Raw genomic sequence first — 20409 nt, 5'->3', positions numbered from 1 at the left:
TCCTGCATCAGCCAAGACTAGATTACATGTGTCAGAAACCTAACTTAAACTGGCTTCAAAAATAATTCAGGACAGTGGGTGTGACACATGTTTATTGGCTCAGGCAACCGGACAGACTAGGAATAGACTGAGCTTCAAGCAGAGCTGGACCTAAGGGTCAGACTGTATCTTCAGGAATCTGCTGAAGTTGGCTTCATGCTCAGGCAGTCTCCTCCCAAGTGATGAAGAGACGGCCCCCAGCAGCTCCACGTCCCGTACTAACAGCCCACCAACTTCAAAGAAAACAGAACTCATCTTTCTCGAAGGTTGAAACAAAAGTCCCAGGGCTGACTTAGGTAGCTGTGGTTGGCCCAGCACAGTTCTCAACCAGTCCCCATGGATAATGAATGGCACCTCTTGCAGTATCTTAAGGGGCTGTGCTGAGGTGGGTAAGGACGTTCCCAGGAGAAAAGGCCAGGTGCTCTGGTGGGAAGACAGGGAAATCAGTATCGGCAAAAAATAACCGAAGTCCACTGCTCACATGTTAGTTTTCATTAATGTATGTTTTCTCTCCAACTTAACCCTCAGCCCACAGAGGACGGGGCCCTGCCTGTGTACCCCCATGACCTCTAACAATACCGAGCCCCTTGTGTTAAATACAGCATTTCTCCATTTCCAAAGAGCTTTCACATTTCAATTTTTTAGTTGTCAATACTATCTTGTAACAACTTTGTGCAGGAATAATTTGTGCAGGCATGGGTAATGGGTGTTATCCCTTGAGTGTCCAAGTGATGTCCAGGGCCACTAGAGCTAAGCACCTCTCACTTCCTGCTGCCACCTCAGTTTCACCAAATTTGTCATCAATGTGTGATTTTCTGTGTGTCCTGTGACTTGAGACATAGGTTAGAAACATAGCCCCATAGTTTATAAAGTGGGTTCCAAGCCTCAGTATCATCAGCTTCTGACACTGCCACACTAAGCAGGTGCTGTTAGCCCAATTCACAGCTGGAAAAACTGGTGCCCAGAGGGAGAACATGTGGCCCAGGCCCTATTTGGTGGAAGTGGCATGATAGCTTAGCCTGTGAGAAATATTCGCAAGAGGACTAAGACAGGCAAGTCTCTGTGATTTCTGACAAAAGTCAGTGTTTAAGAATGACTTTAGCAAAATAGCCAGCCCTGTGGCTCTGAATTGAGTAGGAAGTAAGAATCCTTAAGTGCTGGAAATAACAGTGTTTCCTGAGATGAGCAGAGGAGTAATGCTTACCTGTACTTGTTCACTTAATCCTTTGCACAACTTCCAGAGGTGGGGGCTATTATACCCATTTTATTGAAGAGGAAACTGAGGCCCAGAGGGAGCAAGTAACCTGTCCAAAGTCATACGGCTGGTGAGTGGCAAAGCTGAGATTCAGAGCTGGTTCTTTCTGGTCATGAACCTTGTGATTTGCTTCCGATGTCCTAGAGAAGGAAAGGCCCCCTTGGTGTTAACGCCTGCGTCCTCTGTCCCTCCCCGCAGGTCTACATCATTCGGGTCACGTGGTCCAGCGGCTCCACTGAGGCCATTTACCGGCGCTACAGCAAGTTCTTTGACCTCCAGGTAAGGACTTAGGGTCTCCAGTGAGCTTCTGGGTAGGAATTGGACCCATTTTCCATTTTGACTTCAGAGCCCAGATCCTCACCCGTAGTGGACACAGTGTTCTTTTTTATTTTCTAGACTTAAAATGATGTCATGTGCTCACTTCAGAAGCACAAATGCTAAAATTGGAATGAGGCAGAGAAATTTAGCACATCCCCATGTGCAAGAATGACAGGCAATCTCTCTCACCAACTTTACATTTCCCTGTATGGCCCCGGAAGATGACTGGTTAGCCAGAGACGGGTAAGATTCCTCAAGGGAGGAACAACCTAAGACAGGCACAGTCGCAGGGGGGCCATCAGGTGAGAAACTGGGGATCAACAGAGGTGAGGCTTAGAACCTCACCCCCCCCTGTTTTGAAAGAAATCTTCTGCATCCGTGGATGTTTTATTGCCCTTGTCTAGCTTGGATTAACACTTAGTCTACAGGCACACACCTGATCATCTACATTTGCTCTCTTACAGCACTAAACTATGTTTTCTACCTTTATCTTACATCTACCTACCACTTCAGCATTTTATTAAAAATAATAATGATAATAGTAATAATAATAAGGGAGAAATGTGGGATTCACATATAAATCAAGTATAAAAATCAAACGAATATTCATATTTGACCTGATTGTTTATAGTTCATAATGCGTGATCAAAACCGAAAGTTTCTGTGATGACTGCCCTTGTACTGTTCACCATGTAAGAACTTATTCACTATGTAGGAATTTGTTCACCATGTAAGAACTTGTTCGTTATGCTTCAGAAGATTGGAGACTGACGAGAATTAGGCTTGGGGTGTATTAATGATTGTGCATTGAGCATTGAGTCCCCTATACAGAATTTTATTGTTGTTAACAACCATTTGATCAATAAATATGAGAGATGCCCTCTCAAAAAAAAAAAAAAGAATGACAGTCAAATTTGTGGAACATTCCATGCTTTTTTTAAAAAAAGATGTCTACCACTCTGGGAATATAAGTAATGTGGTTTTTTGTTTTATGCTTTGGTATTGAATATTTTCCAAATAAAAGAAAGGCTCCTTGCTGACTGATCTGGAATGGAGGGCAGTGTGGAAATTCTGTATTTCTGTATGCCCTTAGAGTACAGATCTTGACCTTGTATCGTGAACAGTCATGGTGTTTGCTGGTGAGCTCAGCTGAGTGTGTTCGGACCTCGTGGGATCTAGTTCAGCTCTGTGGACAGACCCACATCTCTTGTCTCATCTTGGCCTCCTCTCCCTGAAAGGCCTCATGCGCGGCTCCTAAAATGTCTGTGTCCCTTTGAAGGCACCATGCTCACCCTCTCCCCAGAGGCCTTTGCATTTGCTGCTCCTCACTTGGAGCACAGTCCTCTGCCCTCCTAACCCACTCATTGGCTTGGTTAGCTCCTGCTGCCCTTGAGGACTCTCATCTTCTGAGAAGCCTGGTCTGACGTGGTTCCTGGCCAGGGAGGGCCACCTATTCTGCACCACCACAGCTCCATGCATCCTTCTTGCCTCTCTCTGTATTACAGTTGTCTGGTCATCTGTCTCCTGCTCTAGATTGACTCTCATGGGCAGGAACCATGTCGTCCTCATCCTCTCTGTAATGTTTTACTCAAGGACACCATGTGTCCAGCCAGTGTTTGGTGAATGAATGAATGAATGGACACACAGCTACCATGAGCACCACCAGCTTCATAGGGAGCCAGGCAAATGGTGGACAGGTCCGTGTAAGCCTGTCTCCATTAGGGTAAAAGAACTCCAATCCATGGGTTAGTAGCTTCAACTTAACCTCACCAAAGGCAGGCAGCTCACAGCAAGTGTGTCTGTATGAGAAGTCACAGTGCCTCAAGAAGTGACATAACAAAATTCTTTAGAAAACGTAGGCCTCAGGAGGAGATGGGAACTTGCCTGTCTTCCTGAACCCATGGGTCTTCTCTGCCATGTATAGTAAGGGGTACGTGTCACCTCTCAGGTCAGTGCAAAGCCCCATCCTGTGATGACTGTCCTCCTTTCCTTTTCATCAGTTGGGACACTGCAGTTATAAGTGAAAGAAACCAAACTCCAACAGGCTTAGGTAAAAAGGGATTTTTTTTGACTGGTGTAACTGAAGATCCAGAGAGAAGAAACATTCCAGACTTCAGGCACAACTCAATGCAGGGTTTTCACAATATCACCTTGCCCTACTCCTTCCTCTCGTTCTGCATTCCTATTTCCATGGTATTGGCTTTATTCTCAGATCCCACGTGGTTGGAAAATGCTTGGAGCTCATACTCAGCAAGAAAGAGTGAAGGGCCACTTCCCAGAACCCCCCAGCAAACACAGCATCCTCCACATACCATCCCGTCTCCTTGCCTCACATGTTCCCTCTGAAGGTCGGGTGGTACCAACCACAGACATCCTTGGCTGTACAGAGTTGATCTATTCCTGAAAATCTCAAATAAGGAATTTTCAGAGTCTGTGTTCATTATTTTAAAAGGGGTGAGGAGATAATAATTGTGCTCCTCACTGGTTTCCCCAATATCACTAAAACAATTTCAAACACCTACATAGCAGACTGCCAAGAGTCATTGCATAATGTAAAGCAATTGAGACACCAGTTCTCCAATTACTTAAAATGCAGTGAACTCATTAGTGATGTTTTTGTGTTCACTATCCAACAATACATTTTTCTTTTGATCTGCAGCAAATGTACTGGATGTAAATACATGAAGAAGGTATATGTTAAAGATACTAAGATACCATCTAACATGCACTTGGCAGGGGCAGACATGTGGGCCAGGAAAGGACAGGAACCCTGGGGGAAAGGAAGGGAAGACGATAAGGATAACGCCCAACACCTTTGAACACTATGAGCAGGAGGCACAGTCCTGTCCAATATTGATGGAGATCCACACCATCAGGGGATTTATGCAGATCCATCAGAGTGGCCTTCAGTTCAGAGAGGGAATGTTGTGTAAACACTTGCGCAAGTTGCAAAAGTCAGTCAGTAGATTTTTCACACATAGAGGGTCTGTGTGGAGCTGTTGCCAGGCAGCTGCCTCTGAGAGGTCTCTCCCTGCGCACCAGGTGAAACGTCAACCTGGACAGGGGAGGGTTCCTGACTCTGAACCAGAAAGAATTCTCGAGCAGGTCGGAAGAGTGTAGGTAAGGAAGGAATTTATTAAGGCAAGAGAAGAAATGAATGACAGCAGCCTTGCAGGCAGCTGAGAGCAAGCAAGTGCAGAGGTGCAGAGGGAGGGAGAGGAAGCTCGCTGTATAGGGTCCTCCAGGTGACTGACACCTGCAGGCCCAAATCTGAGCTCTCAGCGGCCCTTCCCCATTTAGCAGGGGCAAAATGGAGACTTGGAAATAGAATGAAATAGCAAAAAACAAACGCAGTAAGTAGAGCAGTGAGAAAGCTTTATTTAAAGGTACACACTCAGAGAAAAAGTGCAGGCGTCCTCAGAGAGGAGGCATGCTAAAAGGCTGGGAGTTCCCACTTTTAAGGGTTTTTCAAAGGGCCAAGGGTTGTAGACTTGTAAAGATGGTCTGAAAGTGCTTGTCTGAGTTGAAATACATTAAGTTTCTTCTATTATCAGTCCTCCAAGTAATTCTGCAAAATTAATACAGAAAATTGGCCAGTTCCTCTCCAGGATAGCAGCTTCCCTCTGGGAACCTATCAGTCAAGACCTCCTGCCCTGCCCCCAGAGTGAGCTGAGTTATTGTCTGTTTGCTAAAGAATATATTAGAAATCTTGCCTTCTAACTTCCTGGTTTTTAAAATGGAATCTTAGCTTTAAGATGTAATTCTTCCTGTTCTTACTATACTGTTTGTATCTCAGCATTTTTCATCACAGGCAGGAAAAGTTAACTACGATGCTTGCCCCAGGTCCCTGCCCTACCTCAGAGAGGACTTCTGGTATTTTGCTCTCAGTACAAGCGCCCACCTGACATCTCCAAGGAGAAGGGGAGCAAAGAACAATGGCAGATATGATTACTATCCTAGGGTTTATTGACCTCCACAGAGCAAAGACCCACCCAGCTAGCCTAGGCAGGGAGAGGGGCGGGGGCAGATGATAGGTGTGCCCTATGGAACACAGAGCAGAAAATGCAGCCAGCCTCACAGGGGCCCAAACTGCCAACTGAATGACCCTCGGAGGCCCAGCGGCTCCCTAGCCATCTGTCATTGTGGCCACAGGGCTTGTCTCCCACCAAGCCTGCTTTCTTTTCCCACTATCCTCTCTGGGCCAGCTTCCTCCACTTGCCAGTCGGCCACAGCTCTCAGACCACACCTTCAGCCTCCGTCTGAAGCATCCTTCCCTGTTGTCAGTGCTCTGGAGTTTCCAGGTGCTGATCCCATCCCCAGGAGAGAATCTGATCGTCCCAAGGGCCAGGGTCAGGGGCCACCCCATGCCTGTCAGCTGTAACCGGGAGGTGGGGGGCATTGGTGCAGCAGCATCTAGAGGAGTAGGTTCAATGGGAAGTGGTGGAAGCCCGGAAGCATATATGGGAAAGTGAATCACAGGGCCATTTTGCAGTATGTGGGCCCAGCATGCGTGAGGTGTTGTGGAGCTCCCTATTCCATCAGTCTAAGACTTTTGACCTTGACTTCGGGGGTCAGACAGACCTGGATTCAAACCTCAGCTTTGCCTCTTCAGGTCACAGCTTGCTGCCAGCTTTGTGTGTTTTTGAGACTCAGTTTCCCCATCTGCGTATTACAAGTGAAAGCATTTTCCTCCTGTGTTCATTGTGACAGTTAAACAAGATGTGCCTTGCTCGGTAGGTAAGCACATTAACTGTCATCCGCTGTCCCTCCACTCAGATAGAACTTGTCTGAGGTGACATCATTGGGGAATGCTTGAGCCAGGGCTTAATCACAGGTCTCCCTGGCCCAAAGCCTGTACTCCCTCCATTCTCCTGTTCTGACTTAACTTTCTTATTTCCACCAGAACTTAAAATTAGGTTTTCTTTCCCTGGTCAGCATAATTGGTAATAATTGGGAGTTTGCTGTAACATAAATAGCTGCCTCAGACTCCCCTCCCATGACAAAGTCATCTAAGCTCAGGGCTTCAGCCAGCTTTAAAGAGTCCCAGATGGGCGGAAGGAGTGGGGAAGTGAAGGGATTCCAGAGGGTCCTGCTATCCCTGAAACAGCCTGCCACCCACCCGCATATCCCAGGGGGGGAAGCTGGAAGAGGTCAGGGCAGGACCCCACCAGCCAAAGGGAGCTGTTCTCAAGGACCAGGTGAGAGGCCAGCGCACATGAGGCTGTGACACCCTGAAGTTAGATGATGTCATGAGTCCACCCTCCCCTTCCTCCTGTCTGGCGGGCAGCCTTGATTTTTTCAGAAGTAACTTGGCACAAAGAGTATGGGGAGGGCCGAGCCTTCATGGAGGAACATCTAGGCCAATGTGGTGTAATGGAAAAAGCAGAAGACTCAGTCAGGAGACTTGGGGCCCAGCCACCTGTGCTGTGTGGCCTAGGGCACACCCCTTAACCCCTCTGTGCCTGATTGTCCTCATCAGTAACATAGGGTGATAACAGTAAAAACAGCTAGCATTTCCAAAGCACAGACTGCTAAACATCTAGATGTAGTGACTTATTTAATCCCGTCGTCAAGCTTATTAAATTACACCATTGAAGAAACCCAAGCTCAGAGAGGGTAAGTTGTTGGCCCAAGGCCACACAGCTAGTGAATGTCAGAACTCAGATTGGAAACTGGGCAGATGATACCAGATCCTACCCTCTTAGCCACTTTGCTATCTAGTGCTCTTCTGCCTACTGGCCATTTCCCAAGGTTCAGAAGGAATTAAAAGTAATGAAGTGTGTCCAGCAGAGGCAAATCCATAGAGGCAGAAAGTAGATTAGTGGTTGGCAGGAATGGGGAGAGCAGGGAGAGGAGACTATTAATGAGTACTGGGTATCTTTTGGGTCATGGTTAGATAATGGTCATGGTTGCACAGCCTTGTGAATATACTCAAACCCACTGAATCCCACACTTTCAAAGGGTGAATTTTATAATATGTGAAGTATACCTTTTTTAAAGGTGATGACATGTATGAGAGCAGTTTTGGGGCTATTTAGTCCGAGCAAGTGTCAGCTGTTGGGATTATTAATGGGCGTGGTTGCTGCTAGATATTGGCATAAAGATTAGAGAAGGAGATGATGCCAGCTTAATAGAGTAGTTAAGATCCTGGGCTTTGGTCCAAATGCTGCCACTTACTGGCCATGAGATCTTATTTTAGCCAGAACTGTTTTAGTTGCAGATAGATGACAGAAACCCAGTGAAAATGGATTATTGTAGAAGAACATTGATTAGTAATCAAGAAGTCTTAGAGTATATGACTTCAGGTGTGGCTAGATCTAGGGGCCACATTGTCAGTGAGGACCTGCCTGTCTCCATTTCTTAGCTTTCTTAGTGCCCAGGCAGAGTGGTGTGTGATACAGTGGTGTCTGCGGCTCCAAGCGACATCCTACAGGTCAGCTCAGTGACTTCAGGGAAAAGGAGAACTCTGAAATAGTCGAAGCAAAAGTCTCATTAGTTCTTGGATCAGTAGCCAGGCCATCAGGGCCAGCCCAAGGACTGGAGTAGAATCAGGGTCAAACCATTGTATGGAGACTAACGGACAGTAGAAGTTCCCCAGACGAAATCAGAGAACTTCTGCCAATCAAAGGGAAATAGCCTGTAGGTGACAGAAAACAGTACATGTCCCTTCTGACCAGGGCAGGACATACAGGCAGAGAAACCAATCTAGAGAGAGGCTGCCTGGGGTAGAGGGTAGGAGCATGACTCAGAATCCTTTGTCGGGAAAGAGACTCACAGTCACCAGCAAGAAGGTCCCCTCTATGATAATTCACCTTCCAGTGTGATTTCCTAAACCTCCTGTGGACCCTGGTAGTCATGCCCACCACTACTAGTTAGCATCTGGCCACATGTCTCATTCACGTGAGACTGCAGGCGATAGAGCCCTGGACTTGGAATGGGAAGCCCTGGTGTGTGGTCCCGGCCCTACCTTAACCAGCTATGTGGCCTTAGGCAGGCTGCACAGCCTCTCTGAACCCCCCCTTCTGCTCTAGCCTGGGCCCACACTGGAGAGTCCATCAGAGTGTGGCAGAGGGCACTGGCATCCGAGCAGGGCAGAGGGGATGGCGGATTGCCCGTAAAACTGAGGGTGGTGCCTAGAAGAAGTGTGGTTTGGTTGAGCAACGTGGTAACAGTATCAGCGCTCACTAACCAAGCACCTGGTGCCTGTTTTACATGACATCTTGTTTAGTCTGCACTTACAAGCATGAAGTCAGTATTGTGTCCATGCCACAGATGGAGAAACTGAAGCTCAGAGAGAAAGTCACATGCTCAGAAAGCAGCCTGGCTGGGATATGAGCCCAGATATAGCTGAGTCTGAAGGCCTGCTCCTAACTGCCACGCACCCCCAACCCCCGCCTCCTGAGCTCCAGTATTGCCTTCAAATCTGTCTCTTCAAAGACAGATTTGCCTCAGAGAGTTCTGCCTATAGCTGCCCTTGGAGGCCTGTTTGGCGCCTCCCTGTAAGGTGCGGGCAGTCTATCCTACAGGGGGCTGCCCTGAGCGGAACAGAAGCCCTTCACAAACAGGCCTCAGATGTGTGAGGTGCCTGCTTTTACACTGTGCCCTGCAACCTTTGCCTTCTGAGGTTTCCCACTGGTTCTTTGTGTTCCCTAGGCCGAGGGTCACTGGCTCCAGGGCTTTCCTCATGGAAGGCAGTTCAACTGCTGTGCTGGACCTCAGGTGCCCATAGAGGGGCCTCTCTGTCCCAGCCAGGAAGCTCAGGCAGGGCTTGCTACCTGGAGAGGTGACATCTGGGCAGAGTCTTGACCATGAGTAAGGGTTTGACCCACTGACAGGATGGGGGAGAGCAATTCATGAAAAGGAAACTGTGTATGCAAAGGAGCAGAGACATGAGGAAGCAAACTTAGCCAGATGTCCTGTGGAATTCCAACGGTGGTGGGCCCAGAGCCAGCCGGGTGCTCTGCTGGCAGGGGGCTCCTAGAAGACTTGCTGGCCACATGAGTCTTGTAAGCAGGAACACTGTGTGCTCTAGGGAACCAGAAAGGGCTGCTTCTGGGCACTGGGCCTTTAGGGGCTGTGTGTCCTAGATACAGCACATCGCTGAGCTGAAGGCAAGCTGGGGACATCCTGACCTGCACCTTCATTTCTCCCAGGAGAAGTACTGAGATCCAGAGATGGGAGAGGCTGTCCCAAGTCATACAAACAAAAGTCATTTGTTCAAATTTCAATTGGGATGGGACTGGCCTGTCCCCCTTCTTAGAGTTTGGCAGCTTCAAGGGCACTTCTGAGCTTTGGGGGCTATCTGCCCAGAATTCCCGACACTCTACCCCAAAGGGCAAAGGGAAGGGAGGGTTTTCTCCTGTCTTTGCTGGGGGCAGGTATACAGTATAGATAAAGGGGTGGCAGAACCAAAGGCTTCCTGGCCAGATTCTAACCAGTCCCTGCTAGGATTCCACCAACTTTATTTATCCAAATACTACCTTTGCTGGGTCCTCCGACATACTGTTTCCCCCGGACATTATCTTCTGCAATTGTAGTGTGCCTCCTGTGTGTTGCACATGCTTAATGGAATTTTTTGCCCTTCCACCTGAGAAGCTATTGCACTATCAATAGTGCGTAGTTGAGAAAATACAGTATTTCCCCCTTTCCATACAGTTAGCAACTCTTTATTTCTAAAATAGGAAGAAACAAGATTGTTTTAGTCAGTTGCCTGTCATCCCAAATCCAGGTCCTGTTGCTACTCTATGGAACATAATAATTTCTCCTCTTCCAAACAGTGACTGACCAAAGCAGTTAACCCCTTTTTTTCATTCATTCTTCATTCATTGATTCATTTGTTCTTTGGACAGATACATGCCAAGCTCCTACCATGTAGCAGTCAGGAGATGGTGGGACAAGCCCGAGGGCAGGCAGAATAGTAAGGAAGCTGGGCTGAGAAAATGCAAACCTAGACTGGGGAGGTACAGCAAAGATGAAGAAGAATACAGATGGGAGGGGAGGCTGGCCCCTTGTGGCATGTCCACCAGGACATGAGGCACGCTGACGTTTGGACAGACCAGCTCATTAAGGGGACAGAATCCTGAAGGCAAACTATCCACGTATTATAGAGCAGGCCCAGGTACATTGTTGTGTCCTGCTTGGAGGACCATGTGGCTTCCTACCAGCCAACAGCCGCACATGCACACCAGCCCTTCTCCACCACCTGCTCCAGCTCTTCCGGACAGGGGGCTTTGTCATACTGAGGAGGAAACCCCTGCAAGTCCATTCTGCCCCTGACACGAACCACGTGAGAACTTGTATGCCAGCTTCCATGGTATTTTCCTTGGATAGCATGTCTCCTTTCCCTCTGCCACAAGCTGATGTCTTGAAAACTGCTAAGGGAGTGTTCTCTTGTTCCCCCTGGAGGCTCGTGATGTGGCTTCCTCTCCCTTCCTACCCCTGAACTGACTCACTTTCCTCCTCGGATTCCAGTCCTCCTCTCCCTGAGCACCACTTCATTTCATCTGGGGGAACGGTCATGGATTCTCTAGTTTCCAAGGATAACAGTCTGCAGTTGGATTTGCCTCGCATGGCTCTGGCCTGCTGCTGCCAACGGCCTGGGTCTGGGGTCCCCACAAAGTGTCTTGAATGCTGCCGGCGTCTGCTTCAAAGCTTGTAGGTGCCAAGTGTGACACTCCTCTGGTTAGAAGCAGCTTGTGGTCTGCGAATCTGGATGCAGAAAGACCACAGGCAGAGTAGCCCACAGGCCTCTGCTTTCCTGTCCTTGTGAATAGCAGTCTTACATATGGCAGTTACCATTGATAGGATGATAAAGAACAGAAAATAAAACCGGGTATGGCTGAAAGAGGATGAACATTATGGGCCAACCCTGTCCTGCCCCATATGGTGGCCTCCAGTCATGTGAAGCTATATAAATGAAAATTTAAATTACTAAAATTAGATAAAATGGAAAGTTCCATTCTTCACTCTCAGGAGCCACATTTCAAGTATTCAGTAGCCGCCTAGGGCTAGTAGTTCCCATAAGGGACAGCAGATCGGAACATTTTCTCCACTGCAGAAAGCGCTACTGGACAACCCAGCTCCAGCCATTGTGGGGACTTGGACAGTCTGAGGAGTTTTGCAGGCCTTAAAACACAGCCTGATGATGGAGTATTATTCAATCTTAAGAAGGAAGGACATTCTGACGTGCCTGGATGAACCTTGAGGAGGTTATGTTAAGTGAAATAAGCCAGTCACAAAACACGAATACTCTGCTTCCACTTGAATGCAGCTCCTAGGATACTGTAAGGGAGGCACAAGAATGGAGGTTGCCAGGGGCTGGGGAGGAGAATGGGGAGTTAGTGTCTGATGGGTACAGAGTTTCAGTTTGGGAAGATGATGAGGTTCTGGACAGAGATGGTGCTGATGGTTGCGCAGCAATGTGAGGTACTTAATGCCACTTAACTGTACATTTTTTTTTTTTTGTAGATAATTATTTTTTATTTAAGGGTAGTTGACACACAGTATTACATTACATTAGTTTCAGGTATACAACATAGTGATTCAACATTTATATACATGACAATTCTAGGTACCAGCTATCACCATACCAAGCTGTTACAATATCTTGACTATATTCCTTATGCTATACATTACATCCCGGTTACTTATTATTTTACCATTGGAAGTGTGTACTTTTTTTTTTTTTTTTTTTTTTTTGGTGAGGGCATCTCTCATATTTATTGATCAAATGGTTGTTAACAACAATAAAATTCTGTATAGGGGAGTCAATGCTCAATGCACAATCATTAACCCACCCCAAGCCTAATTTTCGTCAGTCTCCAGTCTTCTGAGGCATAACAAACAAGTTCTTACATGGAGAACAAATTCTTACATAGTGAATAAGTTCTTACATGGTGAACAGTACAAGGGCAGCCATTACTGAAACCTTCGGTTTTGCTCATGCATTATGAACTATAAACAGTCAGTTCAAATATGAATACTCATTTGATTTTTATACTTGATTTATATGTGGATACCACATTTCTCTCTTTATTATTATTATTATTTTTAATAAAATGCTGAATTAACTGTACATTTTAAATGGTCAGAATGATAAGTTTCATGTTATCTTTGTTTGACACAATTTAAAAAAACACACAGCCTCACAAACCACTAAAAATTCTGCCTGAATAATGTATTCACTACGGGCAGAGTGCGAGGAGGGAGGATTCTTGCTGAGCACCTAATCTTTCCCCAAGGAGTTCACATTCAGCAAGCATTTGCACAGTAACCCTGCCGTGTTCCTCGTTCTGTGGATGGTGAATCCAGCTCCATAGGTGAGCTGTCTGGCCACAGACACACAGCTGGCATGAGGAACCTTCAGGATTTAACCCCAGGGTTTCTCGTCTCCAGGGATAATATCTGGTTATCTTTTGTGGTTAGACTTTGCAGCATAAAACTCAGGTCTGCTGGCTTCACATTAATAAATAACACTGGGGAGACACTTCAGCTCTTTGGGCCACATTGTCTGGGTAAAAGCAAGTCCAGACCAAAGGCAAGAGGGTCACTTTCTAAGACGGAGCAATGAAGACCACTGGGAAGACAAAAGCACAGCTCTTGGTGGGGCCTCTGACTGGTGTGTGCTTTCAGAAGGCTCGAGAAGAACCCAGGAGAGTGGAAATAGGCATGGTAGGTTAGATGGATTACTGTTACATAACTTTTTTTCTTTTTTTAGTTCACTTTAATGGTAATTCAGCATTGTCTTAACAAGTAAAATTGAGAAGAAAGAAAATAGTGTTAGGCAAAACGTATAAATCTCTAAAAGACTCTGCAGCCGAGACTGATTAATCACCCTGCTTTTAAAAGAAAGCATGCTATTCATCTGTGCATGGAATATTAAACATACCTCATCTCAGGCTGATTTCTCATGTTTGCATGACACTCCAAAGCTACCTAAGAGAGTGATCTTAGAGAAAGAGAATGAGACTTAGATGAAGATCTAAGTGTGGCTGGCCCATCACTTAGCTGTGTGACCTCAGGTGGTTCACTGTCCCTCTCTGCTCCCCAGTTTCCCCATCTGTGACATGGGGATCATAGATTTACTTCACAGGGTTATTAGAAAGATCAGATAAAATCACGTTAATGAGAAACCCTGTTAAGTGTTAACTGCCAAACAAATGTTAATAATGATTACTAATTATTATTTACTATTAGTTAATATGAATATTATTAATCAGAGTACTTAGCAAACATCTAAAGCTGCCCCCAGAGTGTTCACTCAGTTGTATTCATTGCTTTAAGTCAGTTTTAGAGTGTCCACTATGTGCTAGCATTGAAAAACTCCTGGGTTCAAAGAAGGAAGCCTGCCTTTTCCAGCAAGGCCTGCTGTGGCCTCACCAGTTGCCAAATGATGGGGGCCAAGCACCTTCGCATCACCACACAGACCAGAGTGGGAGCCGATGGGAAAGCACAAATAAACCACAGCCTCTGTGGGCAGCCCTTCAGGGTGCCAGCAAAGCTGAGGCTGACCACCTACCCTGGGGGCGTCATATAAACAGCACTGAGGAAGCGGGGGAGCTTCAGCCCGGATAAATGACCCTGCTTCCCAAGTGCTGAGCAGCAATGCATTTTAATGATCTTTGTAGCATCTTGGAGGTGGGGTGATGTACTGGCAGAGAAGCCAGCACATCAGCCAGAGCTTCAGTCTCTGGTTCCACATTGCTGGCTGCAGGCCATGGCAGATTTCTCTGGGCTTCCGTTTCCTGATGATCATGTCCACCCTGAAGGAATATTCTGAGATCCTCTGAAAGAACATGTCTAAAAATTCTAGTCCATGCTTGGTGTATGTATATATAATATATATATATAGTGTTTCTCTTTTCCACTTCAGGTCTCCTCTCTCCCCCTACACAATAGCTGTGCTTATTTCTCCCAGGCCAGCCAAAGATTCTTTCATTCTCTCAGAGGGACAGGTCTTGAGTGCCAGGGTAACTTTTGCCTTAAGGTAAAATAATGGGCAGGCTTTTCATATTCAGCCAGTGTTTTGGGAAGCTCAGGAGTCCCTTTCCCTGTGCTTGAATCCTGGGCCCATGTGCTAATCAGCATGGGTAAGGATGTGCTACTATGACAGTATCATTGGGCAGCAAGGGTTTATTTCTCACATGCCCATCAGAGGTTGCAGGGGCCTCTGGGCCCTCACTCCAAGACAGTTGCTGGCAGAGAAGTCACTCTCTGGAGCATGGCCAGTCACATAGCAGATGGAAATGGAGAATAGTGAATCACATCATTCATAACTCTTCTGCCTTGAAGTGACACATGTCTCTTCTGCTCACATTGAACTGACCACATCCCACTTCAGGGGATGGGGAAGTACAGATCTACCATGTGCTCAGGAGGAGAAGCAGAAGTCTGATGATGGCATTAATGACTGCCACAGCTCAGCTTTAATCCATAAAGTAATACTGCAAATTCGTATCACTACAGTCAACTTCAGGATGAGGCCTAAGGTATGTCACTTCCCCAAGACCACAAGTAGCAGATGCATGTGATTTGTATATCAAATCAGATATTTCACATTACTTCTTTAAAATGGCAGAGAGGTGTTTATCATGCTATTAAAGGTTTTCGGTTCTGATACTTTGCCTCTGTTCTTCCTGTACCTCCACAGCAGCCTACACCTGCCTCTCAAGATGCTTCCTGCACCACCCTGTAACAATCAATTTACTTATTCAGTCCCTCCCTAGACTATGAGTCTTTTTGTTGCTGTTCCCCATGCACCTTGTACAGAGCCAGGCACAGAGCTGTCTGTTGAACCAACCTAGGGAATCCTTGGTGCTTGCAGGGGAGTGTAATGATCTCATAGACAGAGACCTCCCCAGATTCATTGAGTTTCAGCTGTTTGTTCTTATACAATGTGGCAATTCTTAGGAAAACAGGATGACCTGCTGTCCATGGAATTCTGGTGGCTCTGGGGATATTGTTCACATTTCAGGTCCTGGGGCTAGAGATCTGGGAAAACTGAAAATGGTCTCTCCCAGCTCTGAGCCTTCATTAATCTGGCAGCTGTGAACATAGAGAATTGTTTTCATGGAGAGCCTAGGTCCAACTGACATTGCCTTTCCCATGAGTTTGGTTTCTGAAAAGCTGAACAAAGTCAGCTTTTCTATATCAAATAATATATTTCACGTGATTCCTTTAAAATGTCAGAGATGCATTTATCATATTAAAGGCTTTCATTTTTACTATTCTTCCCATTTAGATGCAGATGTTGGACAAATTTCCCATGGAAGGAGGACAGAAGGACCCCAAACAGCGGATCATTCCCTTTCTGCCAGGTAGGTGGGACACGTGATCTCAGAGGGGGCCTCTGGGGGATCCGGTACAGCTCTGGGATCTCTCAGCTCATCCTCCTGGGGCACTGTCCCAGTGATCAGAGTTTCAGTCATCTGTGGAATTAGTGCCCAAAAAGGGCTTTGGGGTTAGATGCTACACCATTTAATAGCTGTATGACCTTAGGCAAGACACTTCACCTTAGGGATCTGGAGTTTCTCCTTTCTCTAAAATGGAAATAATTAGAGCTCATAAAGTTTTTATACTGAGTGGCATCTATTATTATGGCTACTGTGTTAATTTCTATTGCCATGTAACAAATTACACCCATTTAGCAGCTTAATTCAACACCCATTTATTATCTCACAGTTCTGTTGGTTAGAAGTCCAAGTGGGCTCAGCTGGGTTCTCTGTTTAGGGTCTCACGCAGCCAAAGTCAAACTCTTGGCTAGGCTGCGCCCTTATCTGAAGGATCTGGGAAAGAATCTACTTCCAGGTTCATTCAGGTCATTGGCTAACCGAGATGCCGTTTCCTCTCTGGCTGTCAGCTGGGGACCCCCTGAGCTTGCAGAGCCTGCCTGCATCCCTTATCTGTCTTCAAGCCTGCATTGAGGCATTGAATCTTCCTTGTGCTTTGAATCTCTCTTACTTCCCCTTCCACCACCAGTCGGAGAAAGCTGTCTGCTTTTAAAAGTTCATGTGATTATGTGTACCCACCTGGTTAGTCAGGATAATCTCCCTCTCTTAAAGTGAACTATGGTGTATAATGTAGCATGATCCAGGCCTGAGATCTCATCATCATCATCACAGGCTCTGGGGATTAGGGTGGGACATCTCTGGGGTCCATTTTATAAATTGTGCTTTCCTACCTACTGCAGCTACCAAGCACCTTCTGAGTGCTGGGCACCACGCCAGGCACTGTGCATGAGTTAATACAGTAACGACCGGTTCCTACTCTCAAGACTTCAGTGTCCCTTTCCCCCAAAAGAACTCCTTACCAAAGGAATAGCATCAAGGTTTCAGCTAAAAAAAATCGGGTTACCCAAACCAGTATTGTGGCTTCAAGTAATAATAGCTGTCATTTACTGGATGTCTCTTGTGAGCCAGTCGCTGAGCTAAGTGCTTTACATTCATTTCCTCATTTAGTCCTCAAAACAACCCTGCAGGGTAGATAGTACTAAGCTCATTTCACAGATGAAAAGGTTGAGGCTCATAAATTATAATCACTTATACAAATGGCAGAGCTGGGATTCAGACACAAGTATGGCTGGCTCCAGAATTCATTTCTGAAGTCAGGTGGCCCAAGTTCAAATCCTAGTGCCGCCATTCATCCGCTCTGTTATCTTGAGTAAATTACTTAAGCACACCAAGTCTCATTTCTTCATTTGCAAAGTGGAGAGGATAATAGTACTTAAATGACAGAGTTGTTACAGGGATTAGGTAAGTGCCAGGCATAAAACTAGCAGCAGTCAAGCACTTGCTATTACTTTTATGTACAGATAATCAACAAAGTGACAATCACCCTAAATCGCAAATATTTAGAGCCGGAAGGGCTATTTGGATCTTTTTCATTCTTCAGACGAGGGGCAAGCCCAGAGGTGAAGGAGAGTCCCCGGTCCCGCAAGCCCCGGTCTCCCCTCCCCCACTCCAAGGTTCCTTGGGCAGGTCATCAGTGGGTTCTTCCAGATGCTGTCATCAACTGTGCTTAGAGGCAGGGTAGGTGTACTTGCCAGGTCCCCATCTACTGGGAGATCCATTTGCCTAAAAAAGCTAATGTTTTTAGTTCTTCCACGGGGAAGTGTGCAGTCACACTGGAAGTTTTTTTCCTACTGGAGAAAATCCAGTGTGCCAGCTGCAACAGCCAAGTGCCAGCACGCCAAAGCATGTTTGGGGTCAGACAGACCCAGCCCCGTGCCCTGTAAGTACATGATACATACCCCACGCCTCAGTTTCCACACCTGTAAAATGGGAGAGTGACCTGTGCTTCATAAGCTTTTTCTTCCTGGCACATAGCAGGTTCTCGGTAAAGGCCGAAACAGGGTCCTGGGACATTCCTTTGGAATTTCTTGGTATTTCATATCTTGGAGTCATACTTAAATGACCAATCTGGATTTTCAAGTTGCACTGGGATCTAAGTCTAAGTTTTTCTTCAAGGAAGGTAAGGAAAGCAGTTGAGTTCTATCTCTTTACTGGATGAAAAGCAAAGCCAGCTCTGGAAAAACTTCCCAGGACAGGGAGAACTTGAGCCGACCCTCTCCCAAGCCCCTGAAAGCTTTTGTGATTATGTAATCCTTTTCCACCCACAAATATATGAAAGTGCTGTTCCCAGGGCCTCAGCCCCATTTGCCTGCTCAGGGCACCCACTTGTAACTTGGAGAGGCCCTGTTGGGCCCCAGGCATCCTAGAGCACCCCTTCCCAGCCCACCTCTTAGCTTTTCCTTGAGACCAAGGCCTAGGGCAGGGGCTCACAGGAGAAATGTCCCCTAGAGGTCAGTTTTCTGCCAACTGCCGCGTCAGCAGAACAAAGCAAGTCTCATGTTAGCACAAAAGCAGGGGGAGGGGAGAGCAGCCCTGTGCAATTTTCCATCCCAGCAAGAGCTGAGGAAGCCAACTTGGCAGAGGACGTGGCTCAGAAAATAAGAATTACAGTTTGGCCTTTCACCACTGTGGAAAACAAAGCCTGCTCATTCCCACCAAAGGCTCTTCTCCTGAGCACCCTTTCCTCTCTGGGAAGGCTGGCTGCTGGGAAGGGCTGGATGTAGGCTTGCTTGCCCTCCTCCCCCAGCAACTCAGCAGAAATGCTTCACATCAGGCACAGACAAGGGTCTGCTGCCCATTGGCATTTCACCTAGAGGCACTGGCCAAGGAGGTGTTAGCCGCAGGGGTCTACCCCACAGCCCAAGGCCTGAGCAGTAACTCCAGCTCTATTGCAGGTAGATGATGAATTAGCCCAGCACAAATAGGTTTTAAGAAACCGAGCTGAGGGTCGAAGAAAGAATGTGTGCTCTTAATTGCAGAGTATGAAACAGTATCATCTGACCTGTTGTTTTTTTTAAAGTTGATTGCCATTTCATTAGTACCTAGGAAGGGCCAAGTCCCATGCCCAGTGCATCATGGAGATTACTAATAAGAGGTAGGGGCTGCGGTTCATTTTACAGATGAGGAGACCGAGGCTGCGAGAGGTAAGTACATTTCCCAAGGCAACAGATTAGGTTAGGAGACCATCCTGGGACCGGCCCAGGGCCTCGCTGACTACGCAGCCGGTGGCCTCCCCGGTAGATGCCTTGGCTGCCATGGGGCCTCCTGGCGCCCTTGCTGGCAGGACCCCTGACATGTGCCCAGAGAGTCCGGTTCCACAGAGGCTGCATGGGGGAGGAGTGATGCTTTTGTTGCATCACATCCCCAAGAGATGTGGGAGGCCCTGAGTTCTCCGTCCTCTCTCAGCCCTGAAGGCCTGGCCCTGGGTGAATTCTTGCCAACAGTGGTGGCGCCGGGACACACAAGCACTGTGCCTGTTGTAAATATTCTGAGATGGGTCATAGTCTCTTTAGTAAGAGGCTTGTGCACTCTCCACTCTTCCTCTGATTTACAAAAGAGGAAATTGTGCCAAATTGGGACCCAGATGGTTTTGGTAGGGACTCTTCTCCCATTACAAGAAACAGAGTAAAGGGCAGGAGTCACTGGCTATGTGGGATTTCTTTTCACAGGCACTCATTCCTTATTTTTCCTGAAGGCTCAGCACTCTCCTAGGGGCTCTGAACTGCGGTGGGCCCACCCAGGAGGGCAGTAATTTGATTATCACAGCTGGGGGTGGAATGGGGATGGGAAAACTACCAGCTTTCTCTGGATTTGGGCCTGGGATGCTACACATCTTGCAGGGTGGGGGACACACCCACCCAGGGAAAGACAGCCCCACCAGAAACGTTAGCAGGGTCCCTCCCTGTAGGGCAACACCAACTGCCCATGCCAGGAGGGCAGGCGCCCAGCGCTGGCACACAGGGCTCACATAGAGACCACACCCATCAAGCGAATGCGGGAATAAGATCGTCGTTCCAGGGAAGTCAGGTTGTAAAACCCCTTCCCACTTTGCTACTTAATTTGCTTTTTTTTAATTCTAAATGACATGAAAATTTTCTGATTCCAGAAGCAATAAATGCTTATAGTAGGAACTTTGGGGAAACTAAAGAAGAAAACAAAAAGATTGTCTGTTCCACCCCTCAGAGGGAAGTACTTTGAACCCTGTGATGCATTTTCTTCTGGACCTTTCTTATCTAACAATATATCAAATTTTTATCAGAAATTTGAGTGACTCATTAGTTGAACTAAAACCATCACCAAACTAAAGAAAGGAGATTCCTTGTTATCAAGGATTATGAGGAATCATATTATTAAGAAATATGTATTTCATCTCACCATGTGTTATTTTTTTTAATTGATGAAATGAGCAAAAATAGGCTCACTGTTAGGCTGACCTTATCTACCTAATTT

General features: G+C 46.7%; 1 protein-coding gene and 1 non-coding gene across 2 annotated transcripts in view; both read left to right on the top strand.

Moving 5' to 3' along the window:
- The window catches only part of SH3PXD2B (SH3 and PX domains 2B), a 101810-nt gene that overhangs the window by 28447 nt on the left and 52954 nt on the right, over positions 1-20409 (top strand). Inside the window, exons 2-3 of the mRNA XM_057491795.1 lie at positions 1493-1573; positions 15852-15927. Coding sequence (XP_057347778.1) covers positions 1493-1573; positions 15852-15927 — 157 coding nt within the window. The remainder of the gene's footprint in view (positions 1-1492; positions 1574-15851; positions 15928-20409) is intronic.
- Positions 1708-1816, top strand: LOC130682740 (U6 spliceosomal RNA). The gene has a single exon (XR_008996039.1). It is a non-coding gene; the product is annotated as a U6 spliceosomal RNA (small nuclear RNA).

The sequence above is a fragment of the Manis pentadactyla genome, chromosome 2 (genome assembly GCF_030020395.1).
Source record: "Manis pentadactyla isolate mManPen7 chromosome 2, mManPen7.hap1, whole genome shotgun sequence".
Classification (NCBI taxonomy): Eukaryota; Metazoa; Chordata; class Mammalia; order Pholidota; family Manidae; genus Manis; species Manis pentadactyla.
Note: the sequence above shows the minus strand (reverse complement) of the source record. Positions and strands in the feature narration are given on the sequence as shown.